The sequence below is a fragment of the Anoplolepis gracilipes genome, chromosome 13 (assembly GCF_047496725.1).
Source record: "Anoplolepis gracilipes chromosome 13, ASM4749672v1, whole genome shotgun sequence".
Classification (NCBI taxonomy): Eukaryota; Metazoa; Arthropoda; class Insecta; order Hymenoptera; family Formicidae; genus Anoplolepis; species Anoplolepis gracilipes.
Genome location: NC_132982.1, coordinates 6,991,305 through 7,010,119, shown reverse-complemented (window position 1 = coordinate 7,010,119; position 18,815 = coordinate 6,991,305). Strand labels below are relative to the sequence as shown.

At 33.2% G+C, this 18,815-nt stretch overlaps 3 protein-coding genes across 4 annotated transcripts; 2 read left to right on the top strand and 1 right to left on the bottom strand.

Annotated features, from left to right (window-relative positions):
- Nucleotides 1–70: 70 nt before the first annotated feature.
- LOC140672326 (solute carrier family 35 member D2-like protein) lies at nt 71–4,069 on the bottom strand. Its single transcript, XM_072904374.1, has 5 exons — nt 3,801–4,069; nt 2,322–3,601; nt 1,458–1,855; nt 1,148–1,371; nt 71–1,056 (listed from the first exon to the last, which is right to left on the bottom strand). Exons 2-5 carry the CDS (start codon nt 3,298–3,300, stop codon nt 906–908), a joined length of 1,752 nt encoding a protein of 583 aa, XP_072760475.1. The 5' UTR covers nt 3,301–3,601; nt 3,801–4,069; the 3' UTR covers nt 71–905.
- Nucleotides 4,070–4,158: 89 nt separating this feature from the next.
- LOC140672602 (uncharacterized) lies at nt 4,159–10,746 on the top strand. The gene is made up of 7 exons (XM_072904888.1): nt 4,159–4,456; nt 5,269–5,529; nt 5,609–5,846; nt 6,190–6,470; nt 6,566–7,059; nt 8,681–8,923; nt 9,260–10,746. Coding segments are annotated over exons 1-7 (1,851 nt in total). The 5' UTR covers nt 4,159–4,454; the 3' UTR covers nt 9,592–10,746.
- Nucleotides 10,747–11,651: 905 nt separating this feature from the next.
- LOC140672603 (uncharacterized) lies at nt 11,652–17,210 on the top strand. 2 transcript variants are annotated; one of them, XM_072904889.1, is made up of 8 exons: nt 11,826–11,846; nt 12,007–12,121; nt 12,336–13,540; nt 13,772–13,831; nt 15,879–16,109; nt 16,241–16,417; nt 16,562–16,728; nt 16,881–17,210. In XM_072904889.1, coding segments are annotated over exons 2-7 (1,824 nt in total). In that variant the 5' UTR covers nt 11,826–11,846; nt 12,007–12,119; the 3' UTR covers nt 16,711–16,728; nt 16,881–17,210. The 2 variants fall into 2 exon arrangements, 1 of the variants encoding a protein (XP_072760990.1); XR_012047924.1 differs by lacking the exons at nt 16,241–16,417; nt 16,562–16,728; nt 16,881–17,210 and adding an exon at nt 14,512–15,457 and having other exon boundaries at nt 11,652–11,846; nt 15,879–15,934.
- The last annotated feature ends 1,605 nt before the right edge of the window (nt 17,211–18,815 follow it).

The following is an 18,815-nucleotide window of genomic DNA, read 5'->3' as shown; positions in this document are numbered from 1 at the left end:
GTCGAATAATGACAATCAGTTTTGCTCATCTATTTATATGTACTTATTTTACGAAATAATATCATAATATATACTCGTATTGATCGATTTAGCTTACCTATCTTAGGAGGAAGGCGGATCGTTTAATCTTCAATCAAATTTCGCAATGGCGCAAAATTTTTAAATAGAAATACTTCATATATAAATATATCCTTTCTTATATTATATATATATATATATATATATATATATCTTAAGCTAAGTCATCCATTTTTATTCGAAAATAATTCACGGGATGTATTTTAAAACACAGGCGCTCTTTACCGCGTTATCGCGTTATTAATTCTTCCAATTTAAGAAAAGTATTTAAATGAAAATTTTTGTGCCAAAAATAATTATAATTCAGAAAAAATGTGTGCGTATTTTTTATTCAATAGATATAATAGATGATGTCTTTAAAGACCGTCTTCCATTTTAAGATACACCCTGTATATGATAACATAATTAATCCTAAGAAAACAAAGAAAAAAGGAGCAAGAGAGCAAAAGATGAGAATCACAATTACGCTAATTGGAATAACAACGACGATAATAACGATTATGGTAAACGTACAATTTTAGATTATATATGTTTATAACAGATGTAACGTTTAATTAAATCAAATTTGTAATATCAATAATGTGTATTGCTTTTAAAACTATCCGATGATTATCCGACAAATCTAAAAAATTATACAGCACTTTCTTTATAAAATTGTATAATTTTGAAAGTTGAAAGGTTTGGCGAATTAAAACTTTAAAGAGATGAACGTTTACCACAACTTTATTTTTCGTTTTATCACAAATAACTAAACGATGATTGACAAATTATTTACAATCATTATTAATAATTATTATAATTTTATCTTTCACTTGACTAAATTTTCATCATACGAGACGTGTGATATTCATCTCTCTGTGAAAATCCTCGAGAGACTGTTCCCAGCGCTCCTCATAATAAATCCCTAACAAGAACTTTGCGTTCAATCCCGTATTTATAGACCATGGGAGGTGATAATTTAAGTACAATTGTCTTTGTCTGAAATGTTATACGATATACAAAATGATGACACGTTACCTAGTGATAATTATAAGCAATTATACAGAGCGTTCATCAAGCATCAGTTTACCTAGAACGTAGCCGAACAGCTCCGAATATCGCACCGGTTATGCACATTGGCAGACGCGTCTGTAGAGCCTCTATCCATTTAACCGACACCTCTCCTAGCATCGTCGTAGGCATTAAAAGCAAAGCGTGAAAGATATCGTGTACCTCTCGATATCTTTGCATCACATAGGCCAGCTCGGTATCATCGACGAATTGCACCATTGTTCTCTCGTCAGGCGATACATTCTGCAACGCATACATCACAGTCGCCCATTCAGGAAAGACTCGTTATACGTCGTTTTTTTTTCTAAACGATAAAATTCATATCTTACATTGTTGTCCAAAAAATCGCGATACGTTCTGCCTACAGTTCCTGGTGGCAGATCTCTGAGATAAGAGAGATCGATGGTGGACGTGTTTACGCGTGGCTTTTGCGCGAGTATACGTTGACCCTCAGCCGTATTCTTCATCTGTCGATGACAGTACTCGAGGGCTTTTGTACCGGTAGTTTCCCCGAGACAAGCTATCATGTCACCTCGAAACGGATTCGCCAACGATATTGCTGCCGAGCCCGCCGTGAGAAGCACACGTTGCAGAGGGGATAAAGATACATGGTGCTTGGCATAATCCTCCAGAAATGTCTCGCGTGCCGAGGCGGTCGCGAAACAGCCTGAAACCGAGTGAGGAGAAAGTGAAGTTTGATCGTATGTTCTAGTCTCAATAGGTAAAATTTATTTCCATTAGAATAGTGTTATATATGTACAAATTATACATTATAGATTACAACTAACTTTATGGCGATTCTGTACCTCAATTGACCTGAACGTTTTCCTAATCTTAACGTAATACTTATCTGGTAACAATACTTTTTTACTTTGGTACATATTACAGTCAGGTTATCAGATTTATACGTATATACGTGATATTCCATGTTATTCCGTAACTTCATCCAAAATTATAAAGTGCTTTGTGACATACATGTGATATACAAGGAACAGAGATATTTATAAAATTATGGCTAATAATATATTGGTCATCATCTTGATCTTTGCTTAGAAGAAATGTGTACATTAATACATTTTTCTTGCATCTAACAAAGATCATTAGCTGTTACACGCTTTTTGAAAATCATAACGTGTTTATATTGTACAAAGAGATACATTCTACAGACATCTACAGTGTAGAAATTTACAATCATACATCTTGTATCTTACTCGTCTGAGATTCAGTCAACAGAGTATACTTTGGCTGCAGAGTTTCCCTCTTACGAAATGTTACCCAAGTATAGACTAAACTACCTATCACACTTAAATTTAATCCTACAAAATTGAGCCACGAAAATATATAATCTCCACCAATAACCATACCAAGATACGTTACACATATGTTCTTTAAGCATCCAATTATAGTAGTGGTTAATGCAGAGTTATACAATGTACAGAGAAGCATGCTATACAACAATATAAAGCCCATTATGCACGATAATATAAATTGCAAAATAAAAAACAGATTCGACCAATCGGGAAATTCTAACGCTAAAGCTATATCACCCATCCACCAGGCTAATAGGATCGTTGGACCTAACATGAACAGAGAATTATAGTACATCAATCCATATTTTCCTAATTCCTTAGAGTCTAACTTTTTCTTCATGTAAACGCCATTAGCAGCGGTGAAAAAATCGTTTAACAGTATAAAGATATATCCTTCCAAATTGAAAGCGAGATCATTCAGGGCAGCAACCACTGCCCCCAGAATCATGGTGTAAACGCTCAATTGTATAGACAAACGTGCTTTAACACCAAGGATATAGTACTCTGCGATCATCGTCATGAGGATGCTGAATCTCCTCAGGGCGGTAAACATCGGTAAGCTCAGCTGTTTCGTGCCTCCCAGTCCAAATATCATGTTGCCAATGTATATCAATGGTAATGGCCACATCTTGGTGAACGTTGTCACCTCCAGGTTAGGAAACTCGACATAACGTAGTTTCTTGGCGACGAACAACACCAATATTGTCGCCAACATTTGGCCGATTCCCAACACTTGAAAGGACGGGAAGGCGAACGACGTGAGCACGGTTTTGTTGACGACCGTTATCATAAATGACGACACCCCGTAAAAGAATGCCGACATCAGTCGCACGAACATGGCATGTTGCTCGTGTTCTGTCATTGTCAAGCGGAGTCCTTGCTCTGGCTCGATCCGTTCCACGCGATTTTTCTTACCCAAGATCGTTACTTCAATAAATAATGACGTACACGTGGAGGAACCTACACTTAGATAATCTTATCATTTTCCTTCTGGTCATAGCCTTGGCCCACTGATTAACCGAGCTCGAATCGACTCAGGCCCGAGAAACAATTCCGTCCACGTCCTTAATAAATCCGTGTAATAAATCGTTCAAGTTCGTTCAAGCAAAGGATGCAACTATAATGGCATGCTTATAGACTTTGCCTCGCAATCAGGCGATCACCTGTCAAATAACAAAGATAAAAAAAAAACATAAAATATAATTCATAGATATCCGCGCATGGATGTATGCACGAATAATTTGATAGTAACAAATAGTAATGATAGATTTTCTGACTCAACACTTTAAGCCGATATAATTTCGATATAAATTAAGATTTTTATTTGCAACATGATAAGATTTTTTTTTTACACACACGTACCAGAAAAATCAAAGTATCCAATTGACGTCCTAATGCATAGACGTAGAAAGTTTTTCCTACGACTATGGACTATGGAACATACTTCTTATATAAGTATGAAAAATAAGCGTTTTATATAAAAACGTTTTTATTTCAATGCCATTTTCTTCAACTCGGATTGAATCTGATTACATTACTATCAGATTTACCGGCTCAAACCTCGAACAGATGCTGCGACGCTACTGGCGTCATCTTTTCCGCGCCACGATTGACGGCGAATCACACATTCGCGTATCATCGTCTATCGTCGTGAATCATCGCGAATATGGATTTCAGCCGGAAATGGGTGGGCAGCGGAAAGTGGCCGCGTATCCCTCCGCCGCGGTTGCCATGGAAACGGTTTACACGGAACTACTTGCGGAAGTTCCTGTTAATTTCGATCCGTCGATTTGCCGGCGATGAGCAAATGTTCTTGACGTTCTGCTCGTAATATCGGTCAGCTTTTAATTAATTCGATCGAATCGCCGAGATTCATCCGTCGCTGAGAATCCAATTTTACGAACGATTTAGATCCCCCCTAGATATATCGTATATATTGGAACCATCGATTGGCTCTTGTGGAACCGTCCGTAGCAGAATCATCCGTTACCAGCAAGGAGATATTCGTGCTTTTCGATGTAAGTACGCGATGACAATATCGTACAGGACTCGAAATGGTCGCTCTCAACAATCAACTGTCTTCCGAGACATACGGAATGTCCGCGAAATTCTTCGTAGAAGAATATTGTCGTACGAGCAGCGGGGTCTCGTCGCGAACGTTAATAATCGATAACGGAAACTATGCATGATATTGACTGCTAGCTAAATTGATATTTTTTTGTTTGTTTATCTCGACACACAATCGCATTTTTCCCATGAATTTTTACCGCTCGCAAAAATGTATGCTTGATTTTATTTCTATCGAGACCGATGACCCTCTCTGAGAACATAAAATGGACTATTCTATAAAAAAAAGATAATTAAAATTACATTGTTCTTTATAAAATCGTTCTTGATAAAATCATCCGTTAACAGAGCCAAAGAAAGAGACAGGAAATATATGTAGTTAAAATTTTTTTTTTTAATATTTTATAAAATTCAGTCTCAAACTGATTTATTTTTTAATAGTTTATACATAATAACGAAATCATTTTTATGCCACATTTATTTTAATACTTTAGACTCAGATTTAGTCTGTAATGAAAAATAAGACATACAAATTTTTATATTAACTATGTAAATCATATTTATAATGCTCTCTGTGCTTGATATTAAGATTAAATAACCAGAGCTTATACTGGTCAAGCTAAATTTGGAATTTTTATTAATTTTATCTATTTAAATTTAGTTCAATAAACTACGATTTGTTGAATAGATTTTATTATATAATATATATAAATTATACTTTTTATTAAAATTCATAGTTCTACAAACATACATAAATGTTTAGGTTTACTCGTGACCGAGATCAGGGTAGAGGCCGTCGTGGTGGCACTATTAGGACAGGTACTACCAGAGGAGGCAGTGATAATGGACGTGGACACATTGCTAGCAGATTTCCTACACTCGGTAGAGGAAGTGCTAGTAATGTACGAGGTGGATTAAAGGGAAAGCAACCTGGTAGTGGCTTAAGGAAAGTGAACTGGGATCTTCGTACTTTAGAACCATTACGCAAAGATTTTTATATAGAGCATCCTGCAGTTAGAAATAGGTATTTTAAGGTTAAATAATTAATGTGATAAACACAGTGAATCTGCACATATATTGAATAATTTAAATTTTAAATTTAGATCTAATGAAGAAGTAAGTCAATTTCGTGAGAATGCAGAAATAACTGTAAAGGGTGAAACTGTTCCTAATCCTGTACAATACTTTGAAGAGGGAAATTTTCCGCCCTATGTAATGGAGGGTATTTGTAGACAAGGATACTCGCAGCCTACTCCAATTCAAGCACAAGGATGGCCTATTGCCCTTAGTGGTAGAGATCTTGTTGCAATTGCTCAAACTGGTTCTGGAAAAACACTTGGAGTGAGTAGAATTAGAAATATGTGTTTTAACAATTTGAAATCTATGTAGTTTTTACAAATGAAAACAATTTTATTACATTACTTTTCATATTTATTTAATAACGAAAATATATCTTTATAGCAAATAACTTTATAATATAGATTTTATATAATTTGAATAAATATATATATATATATATATATATATATATATATATATATATATATATGTATTTTTATTTGTCTATTTATTTATTTATTCAAATTATATAATATATAATTATGTAATATAATATATATTTATATAATTTGAATATATAAGTATATGTATGTATGTATTAAAGCATTAAAAATTTTTTTTCCAGTATATTTTACCTGCAATTGTGCATATCATACATCAACCACGCTTAAGCAATGGAGACGGGCCAATTGTTTTGGTCTTAGCTCCAACTAGAGAATTAGCTCAACAAATTCAGGAAGTAGCTAATTGTTTTGGAGAGACAGCAGCTGTAAGAAACACATGTATCTTTGGTGGTGCGCCAAAAGGACCGCAAGCACATGATTTGGAGAGAGGCATTGAGATATGCATTGCTACTCCAGGTAGACTTATAGATTTCTTAGAAAGAGGAACTACAAATTTACGTAGGTATGTACAGTTTTAAATTTGAGATTTATATATCGTGATAGATTGATTATAAGAAATATACAGTTATTTAAATATGATTTTATTGTATTTTTTAGATGTACATATCTAGTGCTTGATGAAGCAGATCGTATGTTAGACATGGGATTTGAACCTCAGATACGAAAAATAATTGAGCAGATACGTCCCGACAGACAAGTTTTAATGTGGTCGGCGACATGGCCTAAAGAAGTTCGCGCCCTCGCCGAGGATTTCTTGACGGACTATGTTCATCTTAATATCGGCTCTTTGACCCTATCAGCCAATCACAACATCACTCAAATCATTGATGTTTGTCACGAATACGAGAAAGACTCGAAATTGTATAGACTGCTTCAAGAAATTGGTATTGAAAAAGAAAATAAAACCATCATATTTGTGGAAACTAAACGTAAAGTGGACGATATCACGAGAAATATTAGACGTGAAGGATGGCAAGCCGTGAGTATTCATGGTGATAAAAATCAGCAAGAAAGAGATCATGTATTACAAGAATTCCGTAGTGGAAGAGCACCGATTTTAGTTGCGACCGACGTAGCTGCTAGAGGTTTGGGTAAGTAAAACTCTATTTATTCGACTACGCTTTGATGTAGGTTGCACTAGAAGAGTTACGGTTAAACTGGGTATTGGCAACACTTATTGGATTAGCCAGTGATGCGTTGTATAGTGAGGCCAGCCGACAGCTGTGTGTATGTAGCAGTGTGTGATGCATTGGAACTTTTTATTATTACTATTGGTCTTTATTGTATCATTAAAATCACTTAAAATTTACCATATTTTTTATATGGTTTATGCTCCTATATGCAATTTTTCGTTTTGTAATTATGTATATATTAAATAATCTTTTCCTTTTTACTAAATTATTTTCTTTTATTTTTTTTGTTGTTTTTATAAATCTCTTTTTACCTTTTAATGTAATCCCATTATTTTTTAAAGATTTTAGATCCTAATTTTTAGCCAATTTAGATTTCTTATTATACAAAAGTTCAGAAACATTTTCTCTACATTCATATTTGATTTATAACTGAGCTACTATTCATGATATATTTTTTATTGATATATGATCAGCTTCAATGTTAAAGTTTTACTAAGTTTGATAATAATATATGTAAGAACAGAGTTCTGAAAAAATGCACACAAGCTACCACTAAGTCTGTCTGCTTTTCTTTTTCAGAGGCACAGAGTACCCTAACTCAACGCGGTGTACTGCCAGTATTGGGCAGACACAGTGACTATTTTATTTTCTTTTGCTTATATTTTATCACAATTTCCAAGGATAGATTCATATATTTAACTTCTCTTTTAATTTTCTCATTATTGAAGAATAGTAAAATAAATTTTATAGTAACATTCAATACATATTAAGTGATATATAATAGATTACAAATTGTATTTAAATGTTATTACTTGATATTAAAGAGCCAACTAGAGTTTTTTTAGAAACTCTTACATCTAAAATAATTTTTAACTATATAATCATGATAATTCGTAAATAATTCGATAATTTGAAAAATGCAATTACTATATTTTTTAACAAGTGCCTCTAACTTTAAGAAATTCTTATATACAATGCCTATCGAAAACTAATGCACTCAGGCTTAAACCCTAAATTGCTGCCTCTATCCCAAACCAGACACAACCGCTGTGTCTGTCTAATCTCTAGGCCACCAGTATTTTACCATAAAAAAGCAACCAGAATTGCCCCACACTTTAAAAACAAACAGGGTCGGTTCTTGCTGATTTCACATCGGAATGTCCAAGCACAAGGTGGGTGCCTAAATTTGTTTTATTGACTAAATTCTTATACAGATATTAATATTAATAATATTTTACCAAAATAACATTATACTTTTTATACCTCAATATATGCATTTAATTATATAGAATTATTTTCCTTATTTTTTCTCATTTTCACACAACTTTGTAATAATATGTATTCATATATATAAATACCACAAGGGTTGATAAACTTTTATACTCAAGTGCACTTTTGATAATATTTTTGTAATTAAACAAAGAATATGTGAATTTATTCCCTGATTTACAAAGTATTAAAATATATTTTTTATCCGAAAAGTATGCAGAATATATATGTGTATATTTATGGAAAAAGTGTCATATAAAATTACTTATTAACATCAACAATTCTAATATTTTCCATGACATTTTCACAGACGTGGATGATGTGAAATACGTGATAAATTTCGATTATCCATCCTCATCGGAAGACTACATACACAGAATCGGTCGAACTGGGCGTAGACGACAAACCGGAACGGCATACGCGTTTTTCACGAGCCACAATATGAAGCATGCCGGAGACTTGATAGAAGTGTTACGAGAAGCTGGGCAAAATGTCAATCCACGTCTCAGTGAAATGGCGGAAATGGCGAAGGCAGGAAATTTCAGTAGCAGAGGTATCTCTTCCTATATTAAAATCGAATTTCTTTATTCAAAAAAAAAAAAGAAGAAAATTATTTTAAATTATCTTGTTAAATTATTTTTGTTTCCGCTACTTGTCATGTCACTGCATGAAATTATTCAAGATTTCTTTCTTTCATCTTTTATTTGCTTTTTAATTCATATTTACTTTTGTTATAAGCGTTTAGAATGTTAGAATAATATTCTCTTAGAATAAGAAATTGAAGAAATTGAAAAAATAAGAAAATCTAAAATAGAGAAATTTGATTGTATACTAATGTATATTCACTATCATATATTCAGTATATATTTCATATCTACATTATTATAAGGTGTAAAACGTTTTGGCACTTCTGCTGGTAATGGCACTGAGAGGGGTAATGGTCGAAGAGGCAATATCGATGGTAGAGGAAGAGGAGCTACTTCGACAAGAGGAAGAGGTTCTACTCGCGGCGGAAGTTCTTATCAATCTTCTTCGAATGTTTATTCAGGGACGGATTATAATAATTATAGCAGTATGAAACAAAGTTCTTCTTTGGGTCAGCAAAGCACAGTATATGGATATAGCACACAGAGAAGCTATGGACAGGGAAGTATGCTTCAAAATTACGGAAGCGGCGATAACTATGGAAGCGGTTATCCATACAGAAGCACAACTTATTAATCGCATTTTTACACGATCGATAGCATGTAATAATCTTTTCGATGATATGTGAAATGTGACATGTTTAGTTATAGTGAATTTGGTTGGATATACACAGATTAAAGCCTGTCGTGGTTTGACATAAAAATTATACTAAATAAGAAAACAAAAAAAAAATAATAATAAATTACATAAAAAGTAAAGAAATTATCAATATATGATGGTATACATTACAGTATACTAATCAAGTGAATGATAGTCGATTAATATTTGTAAATCGACAATTTATTTGTCGATTTATCTGTTTGATAATGTATTTGTTACATGTAGTATATCCATCCATATGCATATTTGCAGTGAGTAAAGCTAAAGAAAGCCTTTGACACGATTTTAATGCATTTGCAACTAATTTTACAAATCAATATTTAACAAGAACAGGAGAAAATGAGTTCCTACATAATATTAGAGTGCAATCACTCAAAAATTAGTGTTTATACTTTCTTTGTTTAAATAATTATTTTATGTTCTATTTTACATATGCAAGTAGATAAGAATTTTATTTATAAATTTTATGAAACGTTACATAGAAAATGACGCCAAGTAATATATACAAAATTACTAATTCTGTATTAACCTGATTTAAAATATATATATTATACTTCGTTGTTTGATCATAATGAGTAAGTAATCATATTTTATTATATACATACAACATATAGAATGAAGAAAAAGTTGGAGTTAAAGATGTTCGTGTCACATATAATTGTGTGCAATACTTGACCAAAGATGTTTATAAAATAATTTAATATTGTAAAGTATGTTTTATGTTATTATTACTTATATGTTTTACTGTTGCAATATATTTTGCTATTATCTTTGTGATAAATTCTATGACAATTATCCTTAAAAGAAACTCTCTCTCTTTTTCTGTTTCGGAAAACAAAGATTATTAATTTTATTTAATTTTTATAGTTTGATAGTGTTATTATTAACAGTTTATTTTAATTGCTTACTTAATGCTTATTTAAATTCTTGTATAAAAAAATGTTTAATTTATCAAGATTTTTTAGTGTTGATAATAACTGCTATTGTTATATGCCATTGAAACATGGCTAAGGAAATGTGATAAAAATTTGTCAATGAATCTGTGGAAAGAAATGTAATTGACACCACGTATATGAATATTGATTTACATTTTTTTTATTTTAAAGGAACTGAATGCTCTGTGAGTCTAGTTTTATAGCAAATTTGATTGAATGTATTAGTAAGCATGATAGATGCTAAAGGTTGTCATAAACAAAATAATGTAAAAATATATATGCATAATAGATAGTTTAGTATGTAGCAAATGCTTAATTCAAATTATCACATTTGACAGAAATTATCACGTTTGACAGAATATATGTTGGACATTTTATTATGATTAAGATACTTATAAAATATTTGCTTTTATACTTGACTAAATTAATGCACAAGAGGCTTTATAATGTCAGCAAAAACTAATATGTATACAGTCAAATTTGCTATTTAATAATTGAATAAATGATTATTTTTAATTTGTGATACATGGAAATTAACAAGTATTTTTAATAACTGTGATATATTATTAGTACATTGTTGATAAATTGCTCGAGCTTATCTGAAAGACGTGTATTATTTGTTATATGATTCTATGTTACCGGATTAATAAAGTTAACTTCTGCTTTCTTGGAAAAATATACAGAATTTTTCCTTGCATCTGCAGCATGAAATACATAATCTCTTATGTATTTTCACTTTTGTTTTCGACTAGCTATATCTTTATAGACTAGATTCGTTAAAGTTCAAACAATTAATGGAGAACAAATAATTTAAAATTTAAAATGTTATGATAATAGTATAGGAATATATATTATAGGTTTTTAATTAAGCGCAATTTTTATTCATTACACTTATATAATTTGTCACTCTAACAATATAAAATTGAAAATCGTCTTATTGTTAGTTTATATAGTAGAGATCTCTGTTTTTTTTAGAAATTTTATTTTGAAGCTTCAGGAATTTTTATATTGCTTTTTTCATATGATCACGTGATAAGAAAGCAGAAGTGAAAGACCTGCGCGAACGATAAATTTTCATTCTGCGCATGTCCTCGATCGAGAGGGATTTCGGAAGAGAGGGGAATTTCACTATATATATCTCTGCCTAATTTTCAGACCGTTGCACGCACATAATTAATTCTCTGTCTTTCCGTTATTCGTCAGTGTGTTTGAGGCAACGATCGACTTTGCAATCAAGTAATGTAAAGGAAAAAATAATTATTACGCGAAATATTTTTTTTCTCCGCGAATCGTACTTGTAGCCTATAATTACGATTCGCGGAGGGAACTATTTCTCGTCGGACGCCATGACGCTGTGACGTCAGCATCCTGTTCTTACCATTCTCGCTCTTTTCAGCGAAGGGCCTGCTACAGTAAATCAATCACCGTCGTTTTGGGTCATATTTCACACTGTTCTCAATAAACACTAAGGAATCTGCACCGAAGATAGCAACGCATTTTCTTATTACAATGTAAGTAATCGACTAAATCGATGCGAGATCGTCTTTTTCCATTTTCGTTCCATTATCATTTCATTTTTCCACAACTTGTGCTCGCGGTTAACTTTGTACGCCATTTTGCAAATAGCGAGACCTCGTTGTCGCGAACGATTGAGAAGAAATTAATTTATAATTATTAAAAGTAATTATGATATATTTAATTTAATTTTAATTTGTTGGAAAAAAGGGCGTTTGGCGAACGCGAACGGTCCGACAGGCGAGGTGGTGCACGCGGTGGTGGCAATCGATTTGGTGGACGCGATGGTGGCGGAGGAAACAGTCGATTCAGCAGCGGTGGGAATCGAGAAAATAATTTCGGAAGTAACAACTTTAAGAATCGACAGCCCGGGGAGCGTTTACGTAAACCGCGATGGGACCTGAGCAGCCTGCCACAATTTAGAAAGGATTTCTATCAACTGCATCCCAACGTGATGGGACGAAATGTTCACGCGGTCGAGTCTTATCGTTCCGGTAAAGAAATCACCGTAAAGGGAGCCAACGTTCCAGGTCCTAATATTTATTTCGAGGAGGGTGGCTTCCCGGACTACGTTCTCAATGAGATTCGTAGACAGGGATTCGGCGAGCCAACCGCAATTCAGGCGCAAGGCTGGCCCATTGCTCTATCCGGTCGTGATATGGTCGGTATAGCTCAAACGGGTTCGGGAAAAACGCTGGCATATATTTTACCGGCGATCGTTCATATAAATCATCAGCCCAGATTGAGCAGAAATGATGGACCAATCGCCCTGATCTTGGCACCGACCCGAGAATTAGCGCAACAAATTCAGCAAGTAGCGTCAGACTTCGGCATGTCTTCTCAAGTGCGAAACACGTGCATTTTTGGAGGTGCCCCGAAAGGCCCACAGGCACGCGATCTAGAACGTGGCGTAGAAATTTGCATCGCCACTCCTGGTCGCCTTATAGATTTCTTGGAACGGGGTACTACGAATCTACGTAGATGTACTTATCTAGTGCTCGACGAGGCTGATAGGATGCTAGATATGGGCTTTGAGCCACAAATTAGGAAAATTGTAGAACAAATACGTCCCGACCGTCAGACTCTCATGTGGTCGGCGACGTGGCCGAAGGAAGTGCGTAATCTCGCGGAGGAGTTCTTAACGGATTATATACAAATCAATATTGGCTCTCTACAATTATCTGCTAATCATAATATTTTGCAAATTGTGGATGTGTGCGAAGAGTATGAGAAGGAGGGTAAACTTATGAAACTTTTGGAAGAAATTTCAAACGAACCAGAAAATAAAACTATAATATTCGTGGAAACTAAAAGAAAAGTAGATGATATAACAAGGGCCATTAATAGATACGGATGGCAAGCAATTGGCATTCATGGAGATAAAAGTCAACAAGAAAGAGATTATGTATTAAATCGTGAGTGCTACTATTACGATCCTTTAATATATGAAAAGCAAATAATATTTTTAGTTGTAAATATTTTAAATTTATTTCTCATAAACTAGTCTAATTGTATTAAAAAATGCAAAATTTTTTGAAATTATATAATGTATTCCATATTTTTCTTGAAAGAAAAAAAAACTAAAAATATAGCTATTTGCTTTTAAAAGCTGTAATGTAATTTGTAATATAAGAGTATTATTTTAGAGTTCCGGAATAGCAGGTCTGCTATCCTAGTGGCTACGGATGTGGCGGCAAGAGGTTTAGGTAAGAATTTACAAATATATGGGTATGACATGTAAGAATCAGGGTGCGATGGTTATTTCACATTTGTGAAAATCGTGATATTGTATGTGGCAACGGATAACGGCATGTGCCAGACTGATTGACATTACATTTTTTTTTTTATACAAGTGTGCTTGGAGATAATTCAATTACTCTTAAGGAATTTCAGGAATTAAACACCCCGTTTTGATTTTATCATTGACATCTTTTTATTTCGTTAATTTTATTATCTAATTATTTCTTCTTGCCGACTAATTAATCGAAACCTTTGTGCGCATTCGAGCGCATAAATTAATTAATATTGTCTTTTCAGCAATATGAATAATGAAGGAATAAGTTTTAACTATTCTGTTAACTTCTTCTAAGTCTTGACTTCTTCTAGATTATAGATTAATATATAGGCAGATTTTGACGTTCTTTTAATATTTTCGCATATATACGAACGATTATACATAATACACAATAGAACTTAAACGATACACGCGGGTATATAAATAAAATATAAAAAAAAAAGAACGTCAAAATATTTCAGCTTTAAGAGTAAGAGAGTAAGGGAGTCAGAGGTAAGCGGTTTTGTAGCCAGGTTTATCTCTTCCGATTGTACTCAGATAGAAACAAGTCTTGTCAGTCTGGTATTAACGTGCTGTTCTATGTGTTTTCAGAGGCACATGCGAGTCTGGAGTCTTAGAACTCTGCAGCTAGCTTTGGAAAATGTAATTGAACGGGGCGTGACTGCTGGTCGCCGCCCCCTCGCAACAAGCTAACGCTGTGCCTCGGCCACCTTGCCACTCTCGAAAACACTCTCACTCTGTACCTGCTAACGGTCCAAAGTATGGAAAATAATAGCGTGATGTTAGGACGTTTAGCACGTATGCTAAAACACGGAAAAAAAAAAAATATTACCGGTTACATTAGATTGTAACAGTTGCATCAAGTTGCGCTCTGCATTAATTGTGATATTATTCTAAATAATTATATATATATAATATATATATATACATATATACATATGTATATGTATGTATATATATATATATATATATATATATACACACACACATACATATATACATATAATCGCATCTTGTCTCACAAGAATTCAATATAAGCAATAGACAACTCTTATAACACGCTCTCTTTGATAAGTTTTCTGTATGTTTATATTATTTATTAATTTGGATCGTGTCGCGCACAGAAATTCTATATCTTAGGACAAATAATTAAATGTGGAACATAATGATATATTTATTACTAATAATAATTATGGTATTGAAGAGGAAGAGAATCATCACAATATTGCGGTGCGTTAGTCTTGATGCTTAATTATTCGATGGAAGTAGTACATGTGGGGGTTGAGTGGAGAACGCAAGCTGCTCACTTGGTGTTCCAACCTCTTCACCGAAGCAATGTACAAGGACCAAATTTCGAAATAGCCAGCACAGATCCATACTTTGGTGCAGGAGAGAAGGGTGTAATGTTGCCTCTCTAAGAATAAAAATGTAGAGCTCGCTAATACGTGAAGCGAGAATTCCATGAGAACCATCTGAGCTCTGATTCCTCTACATTTCCAAAAAATGTATTTACATTTCCAGCTCTAGTCGCAAACAGGTAATTAACATGCAGACTTGCTCTTTGTGGTCAACTTGAGTGTTATGTGCAAATTGCAAATGGAACTAAAGTTATTTTATTTTTGTGAAACCAGCATCTATTTAAAACAATTTTTGTTTGTTCTTATTTGAGTTATTTTAAAATTTCAACCGTGTAGAATAATTGCTGAAGAAGGCAAAAATAAACAGGTGACAAATATATATATTTATTTCATCCTGTATATTTTGTAATAGTAATTGTTTTAAGATTTAGTGCAGAAAAATTAATAATTTAAGATTACAGATCTCAGATTCTTTAATTCCATTAGCAAAAGGCAACGTTCTGGTAAAATGCTTGAACTGATTCGCTTTATAAGTTAATTGAACCACAAAGGAACAAGCGTCTTCTGCATTCTGCGATTTTAATTCACTGCATCTCACAGATGTCGAGGATGTCAAATTTGTGATAAACTTGGACTATCCGTCCAACTCTGAGGACTATGTGCACCGTATTGGACGTACGGGTCGCTCGCAGCGTACAGGAACTGCATACGCCTTTTTCACACCCAATAATGCGCATAAGGCTAGTGACTTGATTCAAGTTCTAGAAGAGGCTAAGCAAGTTGTCAATCCGAAATTATACGAATTATCTAGAAATCCTGGCGTTTATAAGAGTAAGTATTATTCTTTTCTCAAGATTTAAAATGCTTAAATAAAAAAAAATTTCACTTTATATCTGGAAATAAAAAGATATAAATTTTAACTTCTCTTTTCAATTTCTAATATTGTACTAATTGATGATTAGGAGGACGATATGGTGGACGTAGCGGAGGTGGTGGCGGCGGACGAGGATCCGGGGGCCGCGGTGGCGGTTCGCGAGGTTCTCGCGGAGGTCGCGATGCAGGAGATAGAGGAAGATTCGATCGTTCTTCCGGTAGCGGCGCGAATGATCGCGCTAACAAATGGACCGGAAGCAGTAGTGGTAGGTTTTAAAAAAAATTTTTATCAACATGTTTGTCATTACATTACATTTATATTAAATTATATATGACGTTCGATAGATTGATAAAGTTGTGCGATAATTGATAACGTTGTAACTTATAAATATGATATTTGTTTCATGTAGGTGGCATGGGCGGAGCTAGCTACGGAAACAGTAAATCGTTTCCTCAAAACAATTTCGGGAGCGGAACTTCTGGCGGTGGTTCTAGCAGTTATAGCCAGAACAATGGTGGATATAGCGGAGGGAGTTATAGGCAACAAAATGGCTATTAATTCTAAATATGATAAAAAGTAAGTATTTATAGTGTAGTGTAAAAAAAGCAAACATAGAAAGTATTATTTGTAAGAAAGAATTATCTAGAAAAAAATTAATTATTTTAAAGATAATAGATAATTTGTTGTTTGCCTATTTTTATGTTTTTTTTTTTTTTTGTTTGTACAAGAATGTTCCAGAGGCTCCAGGGAATAATAGCAATTGGCGACGCAGATGAGACGCCAGACAAACCCAGAGTCACCGAGAATCGTTCCGGAAGATTACTCATACATTCTCACCTTCTTGACCACTCACCTTTTTCCTTTCCTAATACACGTAAGATTCCATTAGCTTATTTAATTAACATCGCAATTAGTTATATCAGTCATATTTAGGATAGATCTTTAATATTTAAGCGGTCAATTATATTCTGTAATTGCCGAATGATGTAGTATTAAAACAATTTGATCAGCTTGTTGCTGTATATTCAATAAAATAGTATAGGAATGATATTGAAAAAGAGTGTTGAAACTTGGGTTACTCTTTATGTAAATGTTTTTCTATTTCCTTGTTATCTTTTTAATGTTATATATATATATATATATATATATATATATATATATATATATCCTATTTTTGCAATTTTAAATTACAACATACGTATAACAATATAATTTTTTCAAATTGAAATAGAGACAAAAAAGGAAAGTTGTATGCAAAATAAGTACTTAATATTTCAAACAGACGTAATTTTCTAGGAAAATACGAAACCACAAGTCAAAAACAAATGTGATAACGTTCTGAGTTTTTTTTATAATCTATTTACATAGAGCATTAAAATTACATCAACTTGTACCACAGAGCAAGTATATTTTGTAGATGTGCTTATATAAAAGTACATTATGAATCGTAAATCGTGTGTAAAATCGATATTCACTGGATGCATTAAGTATATATATTGCGTATGATGACGCATTTTGACAAATTGCATATGAATGCGATTGTGATAATATGTTGTAATATTTTATAGTAGACTTACTATGAAGTATCTTATCTAAAGTGACACTTGTTAATAATTCTATTATGTCGTTATCAAGAATTATTAATTCGTTATCGAGCGTGAAAAGACCGTCTTCATTGATTGGTTGAGCCGATATTTATCGAGAATCATACGATCCGGTCAGAGTTTGCTTTCCGATTCTCGGTCGAATACATAACTTATCGCGAATGAATGAGCCATTTGTTATGTCTGGTAATTATGTTGCCTACTTTTCCGCGATAATCGAGTCTTCGGTTACTTGCTGCAATGGAATGCGTGATTTGTTCTATGTATATAAAAATGCCATATTTTCATCATTATCTTAGAAAGAAAGAATATGGATATACATCAATTTAAACCTAAAATTAAACATTCATTATAAAAATGGTAGAATTAAATGATACAAATGCAGTTTTTAAGAGACTTATTTAAATATATACAGGGTGTCCGATAGTTGGTGAAAAAACTTATTAGATTCTTGAGATCATTTGGAGTCGATTTTTTCTCAGCGAAAGTATCGAGAGACATTTTTTGCAAGTCTCCAATTTTTATCATTATATATCTTTGTAATTAAGCCTTAAATTAAAATTCTATTAGAGTAGACTCTATCTGAAATTAACTGAAAAATATAGATTTTCAACTTCAAAGTTTAGTTTGCGATAAGCGCCTGTTTTTGCAATCGTTTATAACTCTGAAATTATTGATGCCTCGACATTTTTGCTAAGGAAAAATCGTTTTCAAAAATCTCAAGAATCTGCCATTAGCAGGTTTTTCACCAATTACCGGACATCCTCTATATATTATTTAAAATTAGGTTCAAATGATATTGAATGAGAGGGTTATTCTTTTTTTTAAACAAAATTCTAATATCTGTATTTCAAAAACCTCAAGACGTAATAGTATTAATATTTACGGAACAAATGCAATTAAAACACATTAAAGAACAGTCTATAATGGCAGTAGTACAGAGTAAGAAGTAAGATTTGACGAATATAAACCGGAAGAAACGAAATGAACAAATACCATTTCGTATTCTTTCTTCTTATTTTGCACTATCAATTTCGAAATTCTATCAAGATCAGTTAG